The 26,210-nt window shown below is 32.3% G+C and overlaps 2 protein-coding genes across 2 annotated transcripts; one reads left to right on the forward strand and one right to left on the reverse strand.

Annotated features, from left to right (window-relative positions):
• Positions 1-1,401: 1,401 nt before the first annotated feature.
• LOAG_03918 (acetylcholinesterase 1) lies at positions 1,402-6,059 on the forward strand (the record flags this gene model as incomplete). Its single annotated transcript, XM_020446450.1, has 11 exons — positions 1,402-1,576; positions 1,810-2,019; positions 2,434-2,642; positions 2,991-3,114; positions 3,456-3,631; positions 3,791-3,881; positions 4,046-4,267; positions 4,624-4,885; positions 4,992-5,187; positions 5,481-5,674; positions 5,914-6,059. The coding sequence occupies exons 1-11, from the start codon at positions 1,526-1,528 to the stop codon at positions 6,057-6,059; spliced, it is 1,881 nt and encodes a 626-aa protein (XP_020303210.1). The 5' UTR covers positions 1,402-1,525.
• A 2,664-nt stretch (positions 6,060-8,723) lies between these two features.
• On the reverse strand, positions 8,724-19,815 carry LOAG_03919 (procollagen; the record flags this gene model as incomplete). The annotated part of the gene is made up of 26 exons (XM_020446451.1): positions 8,724-8,831; positions 8,908-9,043; positions 9,396-9,551; positions 9,781-9,952; positions 10,302-10,610; positions 10,725-11,009; positions 11,177-11,506; positions 11,625-12,132; positions 12,266-12,450; positions 12,631-12,900; positions 13,024-13,239; positions 13,367-13,669; positions 13,812-14,211; positions 14,336-14,661; positions 14,872-15,048; positions 15,119-15,313; positions 15,396-15,585; positions 15,829-15,993; positions 16,240-16,356; positions 17,951-18,061; positions 18,109-18,216; positions 18,432-18,509; positions 18,818-18,916; positions 19,045-19,275; positions 19,471-19,605; positions 19,741-19,815. 26 exons carry the CDS (start codon positions 19,813-19,815, stop codon positions 8,724-8,726), a joined length of 5,385 nt encoding a protein of 1,794 aa, XP_020303211.1.
• Positions 19,816-26,210: the final 6,395 nt, after the last annotated feature.

Consider the following 26,210-nt stretch of genomic DNA (forward strand, 5'->3'; position numbering starts at 1 on the left):
GTACGATCCTAGTCGTGTATGTATCATTCATTCTTTTTTATTTTTTTTTCTATCACAAATTATAGTTTTTGCCATAAAAATTGGAAAAATTTTCAGTATTTAAGCAAAACTAACATGGTTTTTCTCGGGAATTCACAAATGGATGTATGGTTTTTTCTCGGGAATTCACAAATGGATGTATGGTTTTTCTGGGGAATTCACAAATGGATGTATGGTTTTTCTCGGGAATTCACAAATAATCCATCTTAAATTAAAATCATCGGCGCATTTTTGATTTCAGCACAGATCTCATTTCTCAATAACAATCTGATAGAAATATTCTTTTCATAAATAAATTTCATTCGTTTTGTAAATATTTTTGTTAATCAATTTAAATTAAAAAATGTCAATTACTAATTGAAATTTTGTGAAAAGTTCAAAAATTGATCTTTCCCTTTCTACTTAATGCAATTAATTGTTGAGAAATGAGAAAAACAAAAAAGGTAGTTTATGATCATTAGAAAAACAAAACTACGATTGTGGTAGAAAATTCATTCTAATAGTAAGTGGACAAATATGCAAATTAATGATAATTGGGTTTTTACAAATTTTTATCAATTTTTTTTTCCTTTAATCATTCATTTCATTGCTTCTTCTGCATGCTATGTTAATCTTCTGATTGCTTCCGATTGTTTTATTGATTAGTTAGAAAAATCAATGAAACTTAGTATCGATTAAACTTTCTTATATACCAACTAATTGATCCTCTATGTTTATAGCACGAATTGTGATTTTATTCAGCATTCTTCTTTGTATGACAAATGGGCAAAAATAGGCGTTAAAGATGCATTTATTATTGAAAGAATTTTCAATCAAATCATCTCAATGCATTTTATTAATTACAAAAATGAATTTCATATTGATAATGGATGATTAAAAAATATTTCTTTCCAAAATCTTTAACAGTTAAATGGGAGGTAATTAATCCTTCAAATGGATGAGAATAGTTTTTTTTTAAAAAAAAAGATGTGACATTGTTTATTTTTATTTATTTACTTTTTTTTTGGTATAATTTGAGCTAATATGTCAAGTTGATGAGGTTACCTGAAATGTTTGTTCAGGTAGGAATTCAGTATGAGTTTAAAAGATAGCAGAAAAAGAGTGTGAAAGAAAAAAGAAAGTATGCAAACAAAGAGAAATGTCTATTATAACATTGAAATATTTTTCATTTGGAATAATGTTTAGCATCTTTTTTTTTTCTAGAACTTCGATCCGTTCACATTTCCAAATTTACATATAATGCGAAAAAAAAACGGTTACAATATTCCTTATCATATATTTTCCATCTTTTAGACATTTGGTATTTATCGTTAAGCGTATTTCTTATCAAATATAACTGTTATGTGTAATGAAGAACTGATATTTCAGATTATCAATTGAGAGAAGTGAAGTGACTTTTGTGTTATCATTTTAAGCAAAATTAATTATTCAATAATGATTGCATAATATCGATATTTTACTTTTAATGATGATTATGTGATATCAAATGATGAATATTGCCTTGCATTTCTTGACGTTTCTTACTTTACTTCTCAAGGTAAAATCAATTTTTCATTTTTCTTAATTCTTTTTATCAGGAATAATCATTCGGAACACACAAAAAAAAAAAACAAGCATTGTAAAATTTCATCCAATAACTTTGTAAAATAAAGTAAATGATTTTGATTGGTCAAAAATTTAATAAAGTTAGTCAAATATAAAAGTTTGGTTAAGAACTATTAAATCATTGTATATCGGTTATGAGCGGGAATAATCCGAGGATTATTACAGCCAGTTGTAAATCAGCTTGTAACATTACATGATGGGTCACCACTGTTTGGTCGTGAAGTGCATGCTGAAAATGGGAAATTGGTTACGGAATTTCTCGGGATACCATTTGCAGAACCACCAGTTGGACAATTGAGGTTTCGAAAACCAAAACCAAAGCAACCATGGCGAACACCATTTAATGCTACAACTATGCCAAATGCCTGCATGCAGGTACACAACCTAATACGAAATTTAAGTGACCTGGCTCCTAAGTGACCTGATCCTAAGTGATGTGATCCCAAATAATCTTTGTTTGTATTTTTGAACTAATCCGTAGTGTCCAGGTCAGTTTTATTTATTATCAGTTTCTAGTAATAATGAGTAAATCATAATATTATAATCATAAATTTCCAAAAATCTCTTCCAATATTTCATTAATCAATAATATATTTTAACCTAACATATTATCATAAAGAATAATGGATTAATTGGCTTCTAAAAAGTTAATAAATTAATTAACTTAATTGGTTTTCAAATTAATTAACTCATCATGTTTTGAAAGGCGAAATATTGCAATCATTTATAAAAGCCTAAATTTTACATCAATTTCAAATTAAAACTGTAAAAATAACCGGCTGATTTCAGAGTTTGGATACATATTTTGGTGATTTCGAAGGAGCAACAATGTGGAATAGTAATGTGCCCGTATCCGAAGATTGTCTTTACCTCAATTTAATTATACCGGGACAGATCAATCGAAATGCTCGATTACCGGTTATGGTATGGATATATGGTGGAGGATTTTGGTCTGGATGCATATCATTGGATGTTTATGATCCAAAAATTATTACTAGGCTAGTTCCTATAAGTTTTTTCCTTTTTTTTCTTTCCTTTTAAATATATTATCACTCTATGCATGCTATATCGCAATGTTTCTCGAGATTTCTATGTCACTTATTTTGTTAATCAAGTTAATAAAATTTCAATTTCAATCCTTGCAATTTGAATTCACAAATTTTAAAATTCATTTAAAAGTCAGTGATGTCATCAATCTTCAAAGAGTAAAATAATTGCTATGAGATATTTGCATACTACTTTATTAAATTTCTTTGAATTTGAAAAAAAAAAGATTTAAAATATATTGAAAGAAAAGTAGTAAAGCCATAAGGTATACTTAAATACGCAATTTTTTTTTTTTTCAGCGAAGAGAATGTGATATTTGTGGCCATGAATTACCGCGTTAGTGTGTTTGGCTTTTTATATATGGGCCGAGAAGAAGCACCTGGTAATATGGGCCTATGGGATCAACTTCTAGCATTGAAATGGGTTCGTTTTAATATTACTTTCTTACTGTTAGTGATAATAATCATTTTCGATATGAGCATATTTAATAAATGCTTCTCTCATCTAACCAATTTTATCAATAACAGGTTATCAGTGATAGTTGATAGAAATGAGATTCAGATCAGTAGTACTCCTTTCAAATGATTCATTTACTTTTTACATGACAAATGCGCCTTTTACCTTTCATACAATGCTGTCATGGATATATGATTCCATTTAGAACACAATTATATCCTCATTAACTGCTTTATAAAATGCAAGATTTCTGTAACTTAAGTCAGCAAATTTTAAATTTTGTTTAAAAATAAAATTGATTATTTTAGGTTCGAAAAAATATCGATTTATTTGGAGGAGATCCTAATCAAGTGACATTATTTGGTGAAAGTGCTGGTGCAGCAGCAGTTTCAATGCATTTATTAAGTCCAAGAAGTTCACCGTATTTTCAACGAGCAATTATCCAAAGTGGAAGTGCTACAGCTCCTTGGGCTACAGAATCCAGGTATACTTACAGTTTTTTACAAATTAGGGGCTGCAGAATCCAGATATGCTTACAGTTTTTACAAATTGATTTCCTAAAATTTTTGCTCTTAACATTGAAAATTGTATGATGAGACTAATGAGAATTTACATTTTGTAATTTGCATTTAATTTTTTTTAGAGAGATAGCAATTACACGATCCATTGTTTTATATGATAATATGCAATGTGGAAATATGTCAAAAGATCCTCAGAATTGGGATCTTGAAAAGGTTATGATTTCAGTATAGAAGCAAGCAAGCATGAAAGTATTTATAAAATATTTAGAAAACGAATTTAAAATTTTAAGAAATTTTGAAATGAATAGAATGATCGATGATTGCATCATTTAATCATAAAATTATCTAAGTAGTCCTTTCTTAATTAATTAATTTAGGTGTTACGATGTCTAATAGATGCACCAGCAGAAGCGATCCGTGATTCAGAATGGGCACCTGTAATGGAATTTGCCGATTTCCCGTGGGTTCCGGTAATTGACGGTGATTTCTTGATTGAGCAACCGACAACATCACTCAAACGAGGCAATTTTAAAGTTGCTGAATTGCTCATTGGCTCGAATATGGAGGAAGCTATTTATTTCATTGTTTATCAGTTGGGTGTAAGTTTCAAAATATTTTTTGCTGTTCTTTTAAAAAAATATCGATTACTATGCCGAAAAAAAAATTATATGACAGGAAAATGCTTTCCATTATAATCAATAATATTGAAATTATCTTTATTACTGCTTATCAATACCACTGATAACATCAAATGTATTAATATGGCATTCATTGTTCAGAATATTTTTTGAACGGAAAAGAATTGAAGAGGAAAGCTAACATTACAGTTATATTGCATGCATTTTATATAATTCATAAATTGATGATTAAAGAAGATAATTTTGCTCTTATCATAATTATCATCTTAATGCTGATACAATTAATACCTTTATCAAAATTTATCAACAATTTACAGGATATTTTTCCACCAAAAGATTTCTTCATAAAGAATGATTTTGTGACAAGTCGCGAAGAATGGTTACATAGTATATCAAATTTATTACCCCGAAAAATGCTGCAATCTCCGTTAGCATTAGCATCGATTATCCATGAATATGAACCAGCTGATCTACCAATTAAGCCATCTGATTGGATTAATTCATTGGATAAAATGCTTGGTGATTTACAATTCACATGTAATAGCAATGAAATTGCATTGGCTAATAGCATGCATGGAGGTAAAATAATCACTTTTTAATTTCAAAATATAGCCAACAATCATTAAAAAACCAATTAATTAATTAATTGTAATTTCTAATTTACGATTTATTTTTTGTCTTTCAGGTGATACTTACTATTATTACTTCACGCATCGGTCAAGTCAACAAAGTTGGCCCAAATGGATGGGTGTTGTACACGGATATGAGATAAATTTCGTATTTGGTGAACCATTGAATACGAAGAAATTTTCGTATACTAAAGAAGAGCAGGAATTAAGTATGAGATTCATGCGATATTGGGCTAATTTTGCCCGTACCGGGTACATTCTTACTTTCTTCATGTATCATTGGTATCTCTGATGAAGACAGTTTTTGAAAGTAATAAAGTTATATGAGAAAGATAAATTTAGAAAAAAAAACTTTTATTAAAGTTAAATTGAATTATTTAATAGAAGAGATGATAGAAGATAGAAGATAAAAGATTAGACGAAATAGAATTTGATAAATTTTCTTAAGTTAATTTCAATAAGTTTCATGAAATTTCTCAAATGATTCTTTCAAATAGAATTGTAAGAATTTAAAATCTTTTTGTAAATCTTAACAATCATATCAGAAATCCGAACAAGAATCCGGATGGAACGTATACATCAGATGTTTGGCCACAATATACACAGACAACAATGGAATATATGAATTTAACAGTCGAATCCAATTATTACGCTGGAGCATCACGTATTGGTACTGGGCCAAGAAGGAAACAATGTTCATTCTGGAAGAAAATTCTACCAAATTTGATGGCTGCCGTAGGTTAAACTTTTAAAGTTTCTTTTTTACTTCCTTTTTTTTATTCCATTCGATTAGAAAAGTTTTAAATTTATTTTTAATAATATTTAAATTACTTTCATAACTAATGTAAAATTGAAAGATTCAATCAATCGATCATGATTATTTTACTGATCATAATAATTTAAATACTGAATCTTTCAATCAATCGATCACGATTCTTCTATCGATCATAACCACTAACAATCATAGATTCATTGTAGCCGATACTGGCGATCAAGTAATGCGTTGGAAACAAGAAATGAACCGTTGGGAGAATGAGTATATTATTGATTGGAAGCTTTACTTTGAACAATACAAAAAATATCAAGCATATCGATATGCCGATTCAACAAGTGGTCAATGTTAAGCGGGAAATTTCTATCTAGTTTACATGGGAACTGGTCATTTTTTTATCCGTTTTTTAACAAACCGGTCATCTCTATTCGATTTTCACAAAATTGGTCATTTTTCAATTTAATGATTCATCAAAAATGTTATTCAACTACGAAAGGAAGATATAACAGATGGTATTGGGATGCTTTAAATTATTTGAAACTACAGTAAACCGTTGCTAATGAATTCAGGTAGAATATTTTAGAAATTAGTAATTAATTAAAGATTTTCTTCCTTTCGGATTCTTTCAATGACACATTCCATATGAGTGCATCTGCCCCATTTTATTTTCTGTCAGTTGACAAAAATTGCTACTTTATTTTAATCTTTCAATATATTTTGGTTTTTTGTTCAAATTTATGCATTGATCAAAAGTGATATAATTAGTTTCGATTTAATTCTACAGGGGCATTTGAAGAATTGATTAGTGATAAAGTAAACAATGATTTTATGAGAGTCATTTTGTGATAGGTTAATTTATTAAATTGACAGAAGAGGGATATATTGTAAGAAAAGAAAGGAATATATTTTGTTGAAAGAAATTTAAATTTTAAGTATATTTCGAAGAAAATATCTCATTGATATTCTTCGGATTAAAAAATCTTTTCTTTAAAAATCCAAAGATTTTCCTTTTCCACCAAAATTTCAATCTTTTTTGAAATAAGAGGAAAATTCTGTTATCCATTTGTTCCTTTCTTTCATACATATAAAATAATTTATTCTCATGTTTGGGTACTGTAAACAATTTATCAAGTATCGGTCACGCGTATAGATAAGTTTTTTGATGTCATTTTTCATTTTCAGTGTTTTTGTTCAATTAGATTTTTTCGTCGTCAACTTCTATTTGTTATGTTTCTTTAAACCAATTGATATTCTCGTCCTTAATGGAAATTAAATAATGATATGTTATGCTTACGATGTGAGAATTTGATTAATTAATGAAATGATAAGAAATGATATGATTAGTTGGACTAAATATATGAAATTTGTTGAGTACGAATTATTTTCCTTCGTGTAAACTGAATTATATTTCAGGATAATTAGATTTTACAATTGTATTTCACGATTTTACGATGTACACTTTACAGTCATCTTACTTATGATGGCATGATTATAGTCATGATGATACGGTAGAATACAGCACATGAGTCTTCTCATGGATCGGTACTTTTTTGCACTATTATTTTGGAATTTTCAAAATATTTGCTGAAGAAGTTTCTGGATGTTTAGTTTTTTTTTCCTTTTTGAAATTTTGTTTACAAGAAAAACATTCTCAAACACTACTGTAGGATTTGACAGTATGCGGTTTAGATCCTTTATTTATTTACTTTTTTTGTTTGATCTATTGAACGATGATTTTTAGCAGTAAAATATGAAGAATTTCATATCTCTCTATCCTTATCACCATTTCTCAAAAGTGCATTAGAACTGTAGCAATAATTTGAAATTAAATACGTGCAGTTCTTATCAACTGATAAATCAGTGGTAGTGGCGATGATGAGTTATGCTTGAACATTTGCAAACTCTATATTTATTACATTTTGTTATCTTGCAATATAAGATTTGCAATTTGCAAATGCATGGTTTCTATTTTAGTTTCCTATTTACTTTTCCTAATTCTATCATTCCTTTTTTTTTTTTATCCAAACAAATTGCTTTCAAGCTTATTCGATATCATTCATTAGTATAATTTAAAAATAGAAAAAAATAATTTTTAATTGAACAAAAAATTTTGAAATCATTTCTAGCAGGCATAACGAATTATTTTTTTGGATGAAATCAATTATTTTGAAAATTTATAACGATATCAAATAATGATAAAGTTATGTAAAAATTTTGAAACTTAAGAAATTTTTCAGTTATATGTTTTGAATATGCATAGATGACATATAGCAATATTTACTGGTTAATTAGCCGATTAAATTAATGAGCAAAGAAAAATGTAGCACCATAGGTGGCATATTTCTTCCTTTTTTTTTCTTACTTTTTACTTAAATAGAGCAAATAATTGAAATGATATTTTTTCTTTTTATGAAAAAAAAAATTGTTTTAATAACGAGACATCCAACAAGCACATATCAATGAAAAAGATGGCAGAAATTGAAGAGCAAAGGCAGTTTTATATAGTAGTAGTTGTAATAATTGTAGCATATCACAAAACCAAACCAAATGAAAGATAGAAAGAATAAATGCTTCAATTTTATTTTTCATTTTAATTTAATTAATTTAGCTCCCAGAATTTATTGATTTCACTATAGATTTGAACAAATGGAAAAAGTATAATTTCTTCTTTTTTGGACAATAGTTTTGAAATTTATTCCTTTATAAATTTTAAAATTAATTCTAATTTTGTAGAAAAAGTTTGCCGAAAATGTTTGAAAAATAAAAAGAAAATGCGTAAATTAGTGTAATTAAATTATTAAAATTAAAGGCAGTGCAAAAAATACTTTGAGAGAAAAAAATTGAAATTTTTTTAAAATAATTTTACAATAAATGCCATTTAAAAAAAGAAAGGTACTAATCGGCAGCACTTATATATTAAGCAGTATGGTTTGTTTTGTTGATATTTGTTGTTGTTATCCATTTGGATAGATGTCACTGTTGACTTGACCGTTTGTCTTTTCCGCTTTCCTGAATGCTACTGCTTGTATGGAAATCGGCTCGAATCTGTAGCTTTTATGCACACTTGACATCGGGAGACCCGTGTTCGTAAACTTCCCGATTTCAGTGTTTCACTTTCTGGGATCTAAAATAAACAACAAATTTGTTAATTTCTTTTAAATTTATCAAAACAGAAAACGGAATATGATATCATGTCATACCCTGAATTGTTGATCATCTTCAATTGTTGTAAGCCAAAAACTGAATTTATTGGCGAAATAATGGCAGCTACCTCGAGCACCGTTACATTCAATGAAAGGTGTTGCTCGAAAATCTTCAAGACATGAACCAGGTGAGCTAAAATATCCCTACCACTTATTAAATCAATAAATCGATCGATTGCTATTTGCTATGATCAGGTTATAATGTGTTGTCGAAAAACGAAAATTGTCTAATAAATTTTTAGAAAATGCTGATGATCTTTTTCAAAAGTGAATGTTTTTACACTAATTAGCATAGACCAATAATAGTTTAAATAAGCTATTCCCAACCGGAATGAATAAAAATGAACCGGATGAAAATGACCGGTTTTAAAAATTACGTAAGGGTTATGCGAATGCTTATGATATCTTAACTTTACCTGACTGCAGCTTTACCACCTTATCCTATCTACAACCAATAAATTGAAATGATGAAATTAAAGAGTTACCTCAAAGATTGACCACCACCTTCTGCTCCCGCACCGGTATGCATAGCAAATGAGTAACCGATCCAAAGTGAGTTCCATCCATTTGGACAGTTTGGTATTTGAATAGTTTGAGAGTGAACCGCAATAACGTTTGCTGGTGCTTCGCATACAGCACATCTACAAAAATATCCTTCTAATTAAAATTAATTAATTAAAAGGTGAAATTAAAACATTCAGTCTAAAAATTTAGCATAATTTTAAATTGGTCTAAAAATATTTTAAAAAATTTTTAAAATTGATTTATTAAAATTGAAATTTTCAGAAAATATATGCGTTTCTTGATAATTTCAGAAAAAGATATGATGTTAATTTAACGAGTAAATAAGTAGAAATATGATAAAAATACCTTGAAATATATGGCTCGATACCTTGCTCATTAACAGGCATCATTGGTATTGGAGCTGTTGTTGATAACCAGTATGATTTATCATTACGAGATGCATAATTACAGACGTTGTTGAAGTCACAGAACAAAAATGGCATCGTTGAAAATCTCGTCAAACATGAACCCGCGTGACCTGAGATATTTCACTTTTTTTTCTTTTTCTAAATAACAAAATAATCCATAATAATAGAAGGTTAATTAAATTAGGCAAGTTTGATCCGCGCATAAACTATTATGACTAATAAATTGATTCATGAAAATTTTTTTTTTCTTTTCATTTCTGATAATCTCCAAAAAATTAGTGATATGATAAGATCAACTGATAGGTTTGCATCAATTGAGAGGCTTATTATCAAATACACCGTCTAAACGAGTTCAGAAAGGCTAGTTCTTGATAAAATGATATGATATTATATGAAAGAATTTCAAAATTAATAATTCCTTCCTATACATCTCTATTGAGATTAATCAGGAGAAGTTACCAAGATCTTGATTATGTGATTTTTCATTGCCCTCGATATAGAGCAGAGAATAACCGTCCCACAGTTTCTGCTGTCCTTGTGGACACTGAGGTACTTCAGTTGTTTGACTGTGTTTGACGAGTAAGAATCCATCCCTGTATGCGGGTCCTGGTGCGCCTGGTGGTCCACCTGATCCTGGAAGTCCTGGTGGTCCTGGTGTACCTTCTACACCTGGAAAGCCGGGCAAACCAGGTGCTCCTTTTTCACCGGGTAAGCCAGGTAGTCCTGGGAAACCATCTGCTCCTTTCAATCCTGGTGGTCCTGGTGGCCCTGAAAATAATTTCCAGATTTTAATCATACATTAGCTATAAGGGAACTGAATTGCATTTTATTTATCAATAAATTCTGTGTTTTGTATTGAATTTAATCACAATGTTGACTAACCGCTTGGTCCTGGTAAACCATCCAAACCAGGAAGTCCTTTCTCGCCTCGGATACCCGGCACACCCATTGGTCCTTGATCACCTTTCTCACCACGCAGTGTTAACGGTTCAGCTCCTGGAGGACCCATCGGTCCTGGTTCGCCAATTTTGCCTGGGGCACCGTCTCGACCCGGTACTCCAGGGACACCACAGTCACCTTTTAAACCTGGTAGTCCTGGTAATCCTGGTTTTCCTGGTATACCTGCTTCACCTTTCGGACCCGGAAATCCGGGAAGACCTGGTTCTCCTGTAAAAAAAATGCAAATTCTTTGGAAAATTCCATCTGAAATTTAAAAATTTTAAAATTTCAAATGTTTAAAATTTTGAATTTCTTGAAATAAAGCTCAAATATCATTAAGTTTACTCCAGCATTCTTTTACAATCTATTCAAACAAGCGATGTCTAAAGACAAACCTTTCAATCCAAGTAAACCTGGTTGACCAGGTACACCAGGAGCACCCGGTAGTCCAGCATCACCTTTTGCACCTGGTATGCCTGGTAATCCGGCTATACCAGGTGCTCCAGGAAGTCCATCTTTTCCACGCAAACCTGGTAGTCCCGGTAGTCCTGGTTCTCCTTTAGCTCCCGGGATTCCAGGTAATCCAGCTTCTCCTTTCACTCCTGATGCTCCAGGATATCCTGACAGTCCTGGTTCACCTTTCATTCCAGGTAATCCAGGAAGGCCATCCTTGCCCGGAAGACCTGATGCCCCAGCATTGCCTTTTGGCCCAGCAATTGACGCACCTGAAGCAAATTCTAACAATAAAAAATAGAACTATAACATTAACAATAAAAATTAAAGCTAGGATTTTAAGGATTACAGGTTTCGCAAAAAGTTACTAAATTTGGGTTTGAAAATTACAATGATTTCCGTGTATGGCATTTTTAATAAGTAACGGAAAAAACTTGCCAGGTAAGCCAGGTAAGCCAGGTAAGCCAGCTTCACCTTTTTGTCCAGGTATTCCAGGAAATCCATCCTTTCCAGGTGCTCCTTGCATTCCAACTTCACCCTTAATTCCTGGGAGACCTGGCAATCCGTCTTTTCCAGGAAATCCTGGCAATCCCTTTATACCTGGGTAACCAGGAGCTCCTATATTGCCCTTAGGACCAGGTGGACCCATTGGACCTTGCAATCCTGGCAATCCAGGTTCTCCTTTCTGTCCTGGAAGACCATCCAAACCGCGATCACCTGGTGCTCCAGGTATGCCTGGAACTCCTTTGTCACCTCGGATTCCAGGTACGCCCATTTTACCAGGCAAACCGGGTGCTCCAGGAAGTCCAGATTGACCTGGAAAGCCTGCTTCACCTTTTTGTCCTGGTAGGCCGGGTAATCCAATTTGTCCTGGAATTCCTGGTGCTCCAGGGAGACCCTATAAAAGATATTCATCATGATTACTGTGAAAGCCATTTTTTTTGTATATGTGAAAGCCATTTTTTTGTAACATATTAGTAAAATTATCATTTTAAAAGTATAGAACTTTTTTTTTTAATTGTATATCTTACTGCATCGCCCTTAAGTCCTGGAAATCCCGGCGCGCCATCAAGTCCTTTTTGCCCAGGTGCACCTTGTCTTCCTTGTTTTCCAGGCAGACCAGGAATACCCTTTTCTCCTGGCAATCCGGGTGCACCGTAACCTGGTTTTCCGGCTTCACCCTTTATTCCTGGTAGTCCTGGTAATCCAGGTGGTCCTATAAGAATTATTTTGTCTAGCATATTAAAATTCTTCCTGTGGTTATAAGTCATTTTTATATCTTCAAATACTTCTTCTTTAAATTTTCAAAAATTAATTTAGTGCCAATATATCATGTGAATTAAAATTATACAAGTGTGAAAAGTTCATGAAATATTTAATTCCATTGAAAGCAAACCTTGAGGTCCTCGTAAACCTGGTGCTCCAGGTAAACCAGCGTCACCTTTTGCACCATCTCTTGCTGCAGGTCCGGGTTCGCCCTTTTCTCCTGGAAGTCCATTGAAACCACGTTCGCCCTTTGCACCTGGGATACCAGGAAGGCCATCTTTACCAGGTGCACCAGGGTAACCCGATGCACCTTTCATTCCTGGCAGACCAGGCAAGCCAGCCAATCCTCGTTCACCTTTAGCTCCAGGAGCTCCCGGTAGACCTGGCAACCCAGCGTCTCCTGAAACAGTTCTATTTTTTGCAAAAGATCAAGTGGTATATACGAATTGTTGAATATGCTATTTCATCATGCATTTTACAAGAGTTTTTCTTTTGTACGTAAAACAGAAAGTGTAATTCATACCCTTTGCACCTGGTATTCCTGGAAGTCCTGCTTGTCCTTTAAGTCCTGGAAATCCTGGTTGTCCGGCTGCTCCCGGAAGACCAGGAGCCCCAGGAAGTCCTGCTTCACCCTTCAAACCCGCAACACCTGGCAAACCCGGTAGTCCATCTTCACCTTTTTGTCCTGGAAAACCTGGAGCTCCTGCTATGCCAGGCGGCCCTACTGGACCTTCTGCTCCTAAAATGAAATATTTGTAATCACGCAAAATGTCATATCAAGCAAAATTTTCTTATTTTCCTCTTTATCATCATTTAACAGTGTTTTAGAAATTGTAGAGAATCGGAGTAATTCATGTAAGATTTACCTGGAAGTCCCGGGAATCCTGCATCGCCTTTTTGACCAGGTAAACCTGCAATTCCAGGTGCACCTGGAAGACCAGCTTCTCCCTTCAAGCCTGATACACCTGGCAAACCGCGTGGTCCTTCAGGACCTGGAAGTCCTGGTGCTCCTGGTAAACCGTCGTTTCCTTTCAGTCCAGGAAATCCGGGAGGACCTGGTGGTCCCGTCATAGACAGTCCTGGTTCTCCTTTAGCTCCTGGTAATCCTGGTGATCCTGGATATCCTCTTTCACCTTTCGGACCTTGCAAACCGGGTAGGCCAGGTTTTCCTGAAATTTAAAATTTAATGATATGGAGTTTTTCTTTATTCAAGTTTTTGATATCATTACACTTTCGAAGTCCAAATTTTTAGACATTCAAAATCAAGTTTGTGAATTGTAAAAAAGGAAAGACAAAGGCTAAATTGCTCACCAGCATTTCCTTTTGGTCCAGGTAGCCCAGGTTGACCATCGATACCTGGTGGCCCCGGCATACCTTCACTACCTTTTGGTCCCGGCAAACCTGGAAGTCCTGGAACACCTTCTTTTCCAGGTGCACCAGGATAACCAGCATCACCTTTCGGGCCTGGCAATCCCGGCAATCCGTCTTTTCCTGGAGGTCCTGGTTTCAGTTGACTTTCAGCTACAGGTGGTCCCATCGGTCCAACAGGTCCTTGAGCTCCCGGTAGACCGGGAATACCCGCTTCACCCTTCTGACCCGGAAGTCCTGGCAATCCTGGCAAGCCGTAACCTGGAGCTCCTTTCAACCCAGGCAGACCTGGAAGTCCATCTTTGCCAGGTTTTCCTGTCAACCCCGGAAAACCCGGTTCACCCTGAAATAATGCAACATTTCAAAATCATCTTGCTACATTATTCATTTACAACATAAATTGGGGAATTTGATGAGCTCCGATTTTTGTAATCATCAAACATGAAACACATTATTGTCGTACAAACCTTTGGTCCTGGTATTCCTGGTAATCCTGGCAAACCAGGTGGGCCAGGCTTCCCTGGTAGTCCGATTTGTCCAGGCAAGCCTGGGAAGCCAGCTTCACCTTTTTGACCTGGATATCCTGGTGGTCCTGGTCGAAGCACCATATGTGTTGGTTCACCCTTTTGCCCTGGCAAACCAGGAATGCCGTCTTTTCCAGGTGGTCCTGGTGGACCAGGCCTTCCTGGTGCACCAGGCATACCATCATCTCCAGGAGGACCTTGATCACCTGGCACTCCTGTTAATCCTCTTTCGCCTTGCGGTCCCGGCAAGCCTGGATAACCATCCGAACCTAAAAAGATGTGACGATAATAACCGTTAGAGTAGACCGCCTTCCACCACCTTTCGGCCAGTCCCTTATTATTTTCTCTTGCATAATTATTGCCTTAGTCTTTCGATCGAATTCCTTCATTTGCAGTATTTTTCTGAATGGAACATGCATGAGAATGTTCAACCCAGCAATCTTCGTTATCAATGGGTGGCTTCGGCAATCGAAAGTTACCTTTTTCTCCTTTCATTCCAGGAACACAAATTGAACATGATCCACCACGTTCACCTTTTTGTCCAGGTAAACCAGGTAAACCTGGGGCACCGTCTCGTCCATCATAACCTTTGGGTCCTGGTGGTCCTCGCGGACCCGGTGGACCAGGAAGTCCGTTCAACGAATCACCAGCAGGACCTAAACAATGAATTTTCTATGAGATCAAATTTCAGTGTTAAAATGTCCAAAACGAAAGAAACTAACTCACCTCGAACACCTGGCAATCCCATTTCTCCTTTCCTTCCGGGCAAACCATCTAAACCAGGTCTACCATCTTTTCCTGGTAAACCCGGAATACTTTTTCCATCAGCACCACGTGGTCCAGGTTCTCCCTTAGGTCCTCGTGATCCGGGCAATCCTGGTGGTCCAGGTACTCCAGGTGCCCCTGGGATACCAGCGTCACCTGCAGCGCAACAAAGCTAAGGAATTCAGTATAACGCATTGCTAAGAAATATACTAGCAAAATATTTAGTAATATTACCCACCTTTCGATCCTTTTGGTCCTGGCAATCCTTCTAAACCAGGTAAACCTGGAAGTCCAGGCCCACCTGGTGGTCCTTGGGGACCTGGTGGCCCAGGTGGTCCAGGATAACCATCAACACCTGGTGGGCCAGGTTGACCTTCTCGTCCCGGTAATCCAGGTGGTCCCGGTGGTCCGTCCGTAAAGTCACCACCCTACAATCATCATAATAGACTGAGTTATCTCTCTCACACATTGGTAGATTGTAAAATGGTCCTCCTCTCAGATCAGAAAGGGATCCGTTTGATCTTCAGACGAATTGGATTTGCATTCCAAAGTTTTCAATAACGGTCCTGTTCTTGCTACATCTTAGTTTTGTAAACATCGGATGCATTATCAACTTTCAAGCAGACACATGAAACTTAAATAGACTTTTGCATGTTGGTTTAAATACCTACTCCTGGTGGTCCGGGTGGACCACGAACTCCTTTTGGTCCATCTCGACCCGGAAATCCTGGTTCACCCTTTTGACCAGGTAAACCAGGCACACCCGGTAAACCATCCAATCCACGATCACCTTTGAAACCGGGTGGACCTGGCAAACCAGGTCGTCCTTCTTTGCCCTGCAAATAACGCAAGAATATTTTAATCACTTTCACAAATTTGTCGATGTCAAGCAAAACACAACTTAAGTTTTTACATAATAACTTTTTGACCTTTTGACAACCTCTTGACCTCTTGGTCAAAAAATTGAAAAATGTAGCTTTAACAAAAGAAAAAATGAATAAAAATTACATATTTCATTCAATAAATTTATATGACATCAAATTAACTTATGCATCCGGAAATGATTCATCATAAAGACTTACTCGTGGTCCTGCTGGTCCTGACAATCCTTTTTCACCTTTCATACCAGGAAAACCCGGTTGTCCTGGTGCACCAGCATTTCCCGGGTATCCACGTGCCCCAGGTTCTCCAGGTTCACCCTTAAAACTTACATGCATTACTTCGATTCCGGTAAAGTATTACATTTGAAAAGTTTTAAGCTTTAATTGGAAAATTCCTTCTGGAAGAAAGCTGTTAGATTGGCATAAAGTAAATAAGTAATGAAGAATGCATACGATGGAAGTAACATGCAAAAGATTCATTCGTCTTTTCAAACTCAAAACTTTCGCTTTTTCTTCCTTACTGCAACTTAAACCAAATCTTTTGTTTTTTATTAGGAGTGATAAAATGATAATTAGTGATAAGAATGTCACATGTCAACTTATCATGAGTAGTTTACATTTTCAGTTATAAAAAACTTGGAAATTTTTCTCCTTCCTTCCTTACTGTCATCTGAACTAAACTTTTGTTGATTTTTCCGAGTGCCTCTTATCAAAAGAGACGGATATGACTTCTAAACCTTTAGAGATGATAATGATAGCCCCTTAGATGGTTCCTTAGTAGAATAATTTTTGAAATTGTTAAAACAGGAGAGAAAACTTTGAATTGCAATCCTAAAATTATCATGCAAATAGGTATGGAAATATTTAAATTTTCACCGTATGGCATTTGTTTTAAATTTTTGATATGATAAAAATGAATCAATAAATGAAATCCAAAAAAAATTTTCTTTTCTTTTGTTAGCTGATAGATGAAAGAAAAGTTATCGCAGGCAGATAGTAAGTTTGAAAGATGAAATTTATGCTTTTGATAAGCAAGCAATGGGATAAAGTTTTAAAATCAGTTAGGAATTCTAAAAGTGATAAGACTTTTATATGAGATCAGTTGTTTATTTGTTTATTTATTTATTTTAACTTTATGTGATCCCTTCCGGATAGTTGCCTCATTTTCCAAATTTAGAAATAACATTCTGAATCACCGATTCAAAACCAATTCAATCGCGTTGCAATTAAATGTTTAAAACGATAATTCAATTATTCAATTTCAAAATTTTATTTCTGGTTTGAAATTATAAAGATTATATGTTATATCATATTATTTTATGACAATTTACAGAAGAAAATTGTCCAATTTACAAGTTTTAACTTCTATGAATTAAATAGATTCTTATAATTTTAAAGCAGAAATCAAATTTTGTATTTTTTTAAAACTAATTTCTCAAGATCATTTATTATTAGCAAATTCGGTAGGAAAATTTTTTAAATTATTAATTTTGATAGCTCACTTCGGTCACAATTTTCAGTCATTAATTTTGAACCATTATTATAGTGCTACATATCTACAAATTATGCCGTGAAAGTATTATTTTGCGCACATGCATATTGCGCTTATGCATGTATTTGTGCAAATTTCAGCACGCACGCAATAGAATTAAGCATAAAGCTAACAACCGAAAACATATAAAAGTCTTATAGATCAAAGAGAAATACTTTGGTTAAAGGCTCAGCCGATTTCTTCTTTTTTTTTCTTTTTGCATAATATATAGTCAATTAAAAATATTAGATTTCTGGTAACTTTTTATTTTAATTAACAAGTTTTTGTTGCAATTCGATTGAAATATTCGAATTAGATCGGCTGATTTGTGAAAGGAATAGTGTCAAGGTAAGCGGTACTTTGCATTTATGGTATGCAAACCTTCTCTCCCTTCATTCCTGGGGAACCCTGCGGACCAATGATTGTACCTTTGGCACCAGTTGATGGCACCGGACCTGGAAGACCCGGTAAACCTCGAGGTCCTTGATCGCCCTAAAATACATTGTGTTGCTGAGAAGAAATTGCTAAAAAATACCCACCTTCATACCTTTTTCTCCTTGTATACCACGTGGCCCTACGATAGAACCTGAACCAGTGAATTCCCGCGGTCCAGGTGGACCTGGTGGTCCTGGCTGACCAAGATCTCCCTAAAGGTATTGTCTCTTCCTGTTTCGATGCAAAAATGTGCATCTTAAAAAACACAAAATAATTTCAACATTTGAATACAAAGTTAATAGCTTTAACACTAAATGTAAAATTGAATATTTAATCAAAAAAAAAAAAAAACTAGAAGAAAGTGGTATACTTTGGTTATATTGTTAGACATATATAAACTCTAAAGAAAAAACTTGAAATAACATACGGGCTCTCCTTTTGGCCCTATACTTCCGATACCTGGATTTCCAGGCATACCAACCTCACCAGGTGGTCCTCGCGGTCCCTGAATATCACATCTTGCATTTAATTGTTGAATTAAAAAATTATTAGTTCAATAATATCGCAAAATAAATGAACGTGATTAACTTTTAAGTAGTCCATTAACTATTTTTAACTAAAGTAATAATTTCTTTTACTTTCGAATTATATTTGCTAAATCATACAGTATCACCCGAACACCTCAGTTATCGTTATTTAAGTATTTTAGTATCTGATTAAAATATCAATACATAGGTTCTAATCATTTAGCATATTAATGTGCGATATCAAATACAATGACTAAATACTACTCGAAAATCAAGCACAACTTACAGCTGGGCCAATATCACCACGATCGCCTTTCATTCCGGGGAATCCATCTCGTCCAGGTGGTCCTGGCAAGCCTGGCATTCCTGCCATTCCTGCGTCACCCTTTAATGACGAATAATTGATGAGATAATGAGATATTGCATTATGCCATTATTGAAATAAATATGCAAAGGTAATATACAAAAAATTTTGATGAAATGAACTCCAAGTATTAATAAAAACAAACGTACTTTTTCTCCGGGAGCTCCAGCATATCCGATAGCTGGTTCACCCTTCGGTCCTGGAATACCTGGTGTGCCTGGAAAACCGGGCATACCGGGTGGTCCAGGTAAACCTGGAACACCGGGAGCTCCATTGGTTCCGTTGCAACCATCCCAACCAGGTGGACCTGGCGGACCCGGTTCTCCTGGTCGTCCATTTGCGCCATCATTCCCCGGGAAGCCGGGTACACCAATCAATCCCTACAAATAAATGTGTGATTAAAATAAACTCAAAATTGTCTTCATATTTGCAATTTTGCATCATTTAACCTATTTCAAAATTACTATAAATACCATTCGGATAGAATGAAATATTTTGCAAAATCCTCAAATGAATCATCAATGTAATTGCTGTTTTAAGCATACTTACAATAATTCATAAGCAATAAAACTTACTCGATCACCCTTCATTCCTGGTGGTCCTGGCGGGCCTTGTGAACCTTTTTGCCCTTTAGGTCCTGGAAGACCTTCAGGACCGGGAAATCCTCGTATACCTTGTGCACCTGGAGGACCTTGAGGTCCTGGCATACCCTGAAAAACGATCAGAAAATTTACCTCCAACTTATTCACAATCGTAACTTATCAAAGCTTACTACTACTGCTACTACTACTATTAGTTTGGTGGAGTATTCCGAAGCAATATTCAAAACTTCAAACTTACTATACTTCCTTTCTCGCCAACGCAGAAGCATCCTCTGTTTGTGCAATCTCGACATGTTGTCTGCTAAAAATAATTTTCATATTTTTAAATTTAAAATTATTCTAAATAATTATTGATTATGTCATTTGTGTCCCTTACAAATAGTTATTTGATTGATTACATTTTTGCAACAGATGCTGAGAATAGCGTTGTTGATAGAATTTCCTATCTTCCATATACAATATTGCCGGGAAAAAAAAAAAAGTTTAGTGGATTGAAGAACAAAGAGTTATCGGAATGTCTCAGTCATTCTACAAATCGATGGATGTGATCTATCTGGACATGTCAACGTTTAGAAGGAAGAAGATTAATGATTTCATCATTTCAAAAATCATTTAATCTGATCATTATTTGTTTAGATTGTTAATCTGTTATTAGGTATGGAATTAAATTTGAATACTATAAAGTTGTAGTAAACTACCACTTTATTTTAACTGTATCAGTATACCTAAATTTGGATCAAAAAAGGTTAATCTTGATTAAAATGACAAAATAAATAGCACATTACCTATGTTTCTCATCAATGGGAAATGGCGCATTTTGTATTCTATGATATTAATTGATTATTTACAATAGTAAGCATTTAAATTATGCCGGAAAATTCATTTAAAAAAAGAAGTAAATTATTCTTAAACTGATTCAAAAAAAAAGTCTCCTTAAAAGTTGTTAGAAAATAAAGAATCGATTAAGAAATTTAATTAATTTAAAAAACTTATTTAAATTTTACTGAATGATCTGATTGAAGTAATTATTTGATTGCATGACTCATCCGATATTACAAAATTTTAGAATTTCAGTATTTTTTTTTAATTGTTAAGCCTAACGCTAAGGCATAATTAGAAAATCTTCATTGTTTGGGCTAGAAATATGTTCAAATTAAAGAATTCAAATCTTATCAATTTTGCTTTCAAATTTGAAATCCACATTTTCAAATAAGATAGTTACACCGTAATCTTCATTGCTGATACAAATATTATGATTAGTGAACAAAGCTATTCATCTATTGTCTATCTATAATATTGCAAGTAATTATGCATACTGTATTATTTGTATAGGATAGTATTGTCAACTGTATTGGAGATAAAGCAAATCAATCTGAAGGGCAATATTATTAAGCAAACATTAAAGTGTGGTATTTATTTGTTATCAATGTTATCAGCAGTTATATTTATCTGTTACGGTAGTCTGATAAATGAGTGAAGTACGGTGAAGGATGAAGCATCTGTTGTGTTGTCTTTTTTTCTAATTTTCCTTACTAAAAAGTGCATTCGCCTTGGTAATATTAATCAAAATTACATTTTTCCCTTCACAATCATTATCCTTTTTCTTCTTCTTTAATCCTTATTATTTCCTGAAAGATTGCATCAGAATTCCGGAAAGAGACCAACTGTTTCTAAATCAATATAACGGTCCGTACGGTTTTACATATGCTATTCCAAATGTTTGTATGTTTTGATATTTTTAATACTCATTAGCTATTAGCACAACAAATATAAGCTTAATTAATTTATCTTTCATTGATTTTTTCATTTTTTATTTAATTAATGTGTCAGTCTTCAAAAATCCATTATTTCCAAATTGATGATAGAATTATTAGCTTAAAAAAAAAAAACAAATTCTTAGATTACAAAAGTAATTTTAGTGTGCTAATAATCTTATACAAAGTTTAAAAGAGAAGAAAAAATCTGAAAAAAGTTCTTGCATATGTAAATGAATCAACCAATAATTAATTATTGATTTTTTTTTGTCACACTGATGAGAAATGATCAATTTTTAAACTATACATTTTTCTATTAATGATTATATCAAGCAGTACGAATGATAATATAAATTTAATTTAAAAAAAAAGAGGAACTGTTAAGGAAAGATAAATCATAAAGATTTCGAAGGATTAATAAAAGAAGGAAATTAAATAAAATTTCAATATCATTTACTCTATTAAAATTTTATAATTTAAATACTGAAATATAAATACAATCGTGCAATTCAATTTCTGTTTAATATTTTTGCTTATCCTGTTTTTTTTCTTTTTCCTGTCGATTTTTTATGCAAAAATTTCCGCAACAAGAAAAATGAATTGATCCATTTCAGATAGATGAAATAGAAATTATTCCTTCATTCTCACACATCACTTTTTATGTGCAAATAAAACGGCCAACTTTATCGGTTCAATTTCTTAAAATTTATCAATGCTTTAAAATGAATGTTAACTACTACCAAGTGTAAATATTGAATAGTTTTCAAATTTAAGAATTATCAATGATAATAATCTTTCACTTCCAATCTTTTCAAATCTAATAAATTACAGTACGAAACAATCTGATCGCCTAATTTTAGGCTAATTAAGTGTAAATATAACTGCTAATTTATTACTCGTATCATTAAATTTGTTACGGAAAATTAAAATTCATCAATGAAAGTTTTAGAAATAAAAATAATCAATGCAAATATTTACACTTCAAAATTATTTAAAATATTTGTGAAATCAATTTTTGCTTCCTTTTTCACTCTTAATTAGCCAACTTAAATATTTCGTGTTTATGTTAATAATTATCTTAATAATTTTTCACATCTAAGAGCTGCAAAATATCTCTTCTACAGATTTCACATATCTCAGTGGAAATTATCGATTATTTAAGGCTACTAATTTTCAAATTTTTGAAATTTTAAAATTAATAAAATTATGCTTAAATGTTGTCTTCTTTTTTGATGACTAAAAATTGTGCAAAACATCAGTAAAATAAAAAATATTAAATTCGAATCAAAATTTTTTCTTAAAATTAAAATTATTTAAAATTAACTGATTGAAATCATATTCATTTCGTTGAAATTAGTGTATAAATGCTGAATGCCAAATGTTACACAAATGGTTCACGGTACCAAGAACGAGAACAGTTGTCATTAAATGTAGAAGGAAACGATCATTGTGAAGATGAAAAATCTTTCAAATAATTATCACTGCTCAATGAAAACTGTTGCTTATCATTTTTATTGTTAATTTTTATCAATTTTAGTTCCGTTTTGTAATAGCAATTCATAAAAATTGGCAAAATATTTTTAACTTAATTTAGATTTCTAATTTTAAAATTAATCCCAAAATAATATTTCGAAAAAATGTCAAACTATTTTTCGAAACAAATACTTATAAATTTAATTTTGATATTGTTAGTAAAATATTGAAATGATTATACAAAAAACAATCTTTTGATATTTAAAATGAGTATCATTTAAATGAATTAAATGAGTATAGCATTTTAAACAAATATACTATAAATGAATACATCAGTACAGCATTTAAATGAGAAAGGAAACAGTTACACATCCAGAATTTCAATTCATTCCAGCCATTTAAATAGAATCGTGTTAATGATTTCAATTATATGATTTTCAATTTTTCATTTGTAGTCTTTTTTTTGATCTAAGAATATCAAAATGGAACATTTGACTGGTCTAGACGGAAATATTTTAATAAAGGAATTCAATTTGTTAGTCATTAATGATGCAAATTTGAATCAATAATGCTAGCTTAGCTAATATCTCTTAAACTTCCTCAAGTTGCTGTCTTCAAGAAATGATAATTGATAAATCATTATTGGAAAATTAATTAATAAAAATAAATTAATAGTGATTTAAACATCACGTATCAAGAGAAAAGAGAATGGAAAAAAAAATGGGTAAAAAATTTTCAAATGATAAATTGTATTTGAAAAGAGCAAAATATTATTTTAAATTTTTATCATAGAAAAACTTATCAAACACTATTGGTTTGTCATTGATAGCTTTGACATTATTTTTCTCTAAATTTGTCTAATTAGTTTGACAAAAGAATGCAAAAGTAAATTGATTAATTCATAAAATGCATTTTAAAATTTCTAATTTAATTTTTTATTATTTTAAAATATATTAGCAAGAAAAAAGGATGGTTTGAAATGTCAATTACCATTAGGAAGAGTAAATAGAAAAAATATGAAAATAATATCACTGCAATGTAGCTGATAACATTGTTATCTAATTTGATGAATCATCTTGACCAATAGATGAAATGGTCATTCATTCAATTATCGAATAAATTAGAGAATATTAATGTTACATTTGAAGATCATGGTTAATCTAAACTGGCCTATTCTAGTAGTTTTGATGAAAACCACTGAATCACATCTATTGCATTATTAATACATCAGTTTAAATACCGGTAGATTAATTCACGGGAATTTGTTCTTTCGATTGTTAAACAACTATAAGAAGTTGTTGGATATTAAAATAATATTTAATAAAAACAGTTCTTATATATTACTGATGAAAATTTTAAGTGAAAATAAATTTCATTGCAAACTTTGCTAAGAATAAAATTGACTTTTGAATTTTATTGCATTCATCTGCCATTTCCTTCGCTTACAAAGGTTGAACCATTTAAAAATAAAGCATTTCCGCTCCTCAGTCACTAAAGTTTAGCTTTACAAATGTAACATTTGGCAATTGGAAAGCATCGGTATAACCACTTCGCTCCTCATCAAATCATAAATATTGTCCAAATGAAATTAATGGTGACAATCTCTACCTCATCTATGTGATGCCGTAAATTCCTCAAACTTTTGATACAAGTAATAAAAGAAAGCTCATCTAACAAATTTCAATAGAAAACTTCAAATATTTGCTAAAAATTAAAAAAAAACCAGTGTTTCACAAGTTTAAAATTACAACTTAAGATGTGACGAATAGTTATTGATCAAAAACTTGTGACCAGGACAGTTTGGTCATTTCTATACCGATAGTTATTAGTATAATTTGGACTTGATAATTATGTTGTTGATAATTATTAAAAAGTTATTTAATTTAGACTAACCGCGTCACTTGTCCACGTAAAGAATATTGTTATAATTGCGAGTAGTAAAGGCCTGCAATAATTATTTTTGATTATTTCTCGTGTAAATTTTGAATCTGACAAGAATAATGCAAAATTGAATCATACCAAATTCATTAATGATATTCATTGCTCATTAACTATTTGTTTCTCTAATTAATACTTCAGTAATTTAACTTTATCTAATATATGAAAAGATACGGTAGGAAAGTTTGCTATTCATGTTTCAGTGCAATAAAAATAACAAGTGGGTGGGCAAATAAACTAGCCAATTAAAATGATGAAGCACATGCATGATATTAATACGGTATTAGAATGAATGTGAATTAGAAGTACTATTAATAGATGAATTTTTTCCTAGCATATTTATCGTCCTGTTAATGATAAATTACAATGACTTTTTCAGGTATTTCAATTTTTGATTTGACAATTTAAATTTATTTGTTTAAAACTTAAATGCTTAGATAAAAATGTATTATAGCCAAGCGATTTCTCTTTGTAAGTTGAAATTAATCAAGTCACTGAAGCTTATCACCACAAAATTTATCATTGAAGATATCATTATACGAGTAGCAATGAGTAATAAATCAAATAATAAAACTACTAATTAATTACTAATATAACCTGAAATGTTACATTTCAATTAAAGTTCATAATTTGAAATATTCTGTAATCTTCGATCAACTTGTGAATTATTCATACTGATGCATTGATAAATTTCAACAATAGTTGAAAAAAAAAAAGCATAGATTAAGTATCGAAGTACCAACCATAAGGAAATCCTGAACCGCGTCCTCATAGCTGATGAGGCGGGTCAGTGAATTGTTACGCAGGTAAAAAGCGTATAATATGCCAGAGAAAGCTGAGTGATCGGATAATTTTGAATTATTGTAAACGGTATCCGAAATATCGACACCGGATCCAAAAAGTTAGGACAATCGTAATTAACCACTTTATCTTTTTTCTTTTCCCGGCTTCCGTACCACCTTTCAAATCGTCGTGCTGTTAAGCGGAACAATCAATTGGACGTAGCTCAGGACGTAGCCCTGATAATACTGCTACGCCTCGGTAACAAAACCACTGCTCTAAGCAAGGAACTTCGTCTTTTATCTTGCCGTAAAGAATGTAAATGACTAGAACGATTGTGAAAGAAAAAGAAAAAAAAAAAAAACGGTATGCTAAAAATTGTTCAAACACACATCTGTTCAACATTTCTTAAAAACTCTATCAAAGGCAACTTTAAGAAAAGATATTTGATATAATTAGTTTTAACTCTGATATCAATCAATAATACCACAAAACATTATTTAGTAGTAATCTTGAAAAATAAATAGAATTCTTTTTTTTTTTTTCAAAAATTTATTCAATTAAAACAATGGCATAAATAATTATTTCAAATATTAAACTTAATTATTGAAGTAATTAAGAGATGAAGAGAGAAAAAAAATATAAATATTTCTATTGGTTACATAATTACTAATTAGCTAATCATACGGAAAATAATTATGAAAATATTTAAGAGAAAGAGGGAGAGAGGGAGGGAGAGAGAGAGAGAGAGAGAGGAAGGAAAGAAAC

This window comes from Loa loa (genome assembly GCF_000183805.2).
Source record: "Loa loa unplaced genomic scaffold supercont3.60, whole genome shotgun sequence".
Lineage (NCBI taxonomy): Eukaryota > Metazoa > Nematoda > Chromadorea > Rhabditida > Onchocercidae > Loa > Loa loa.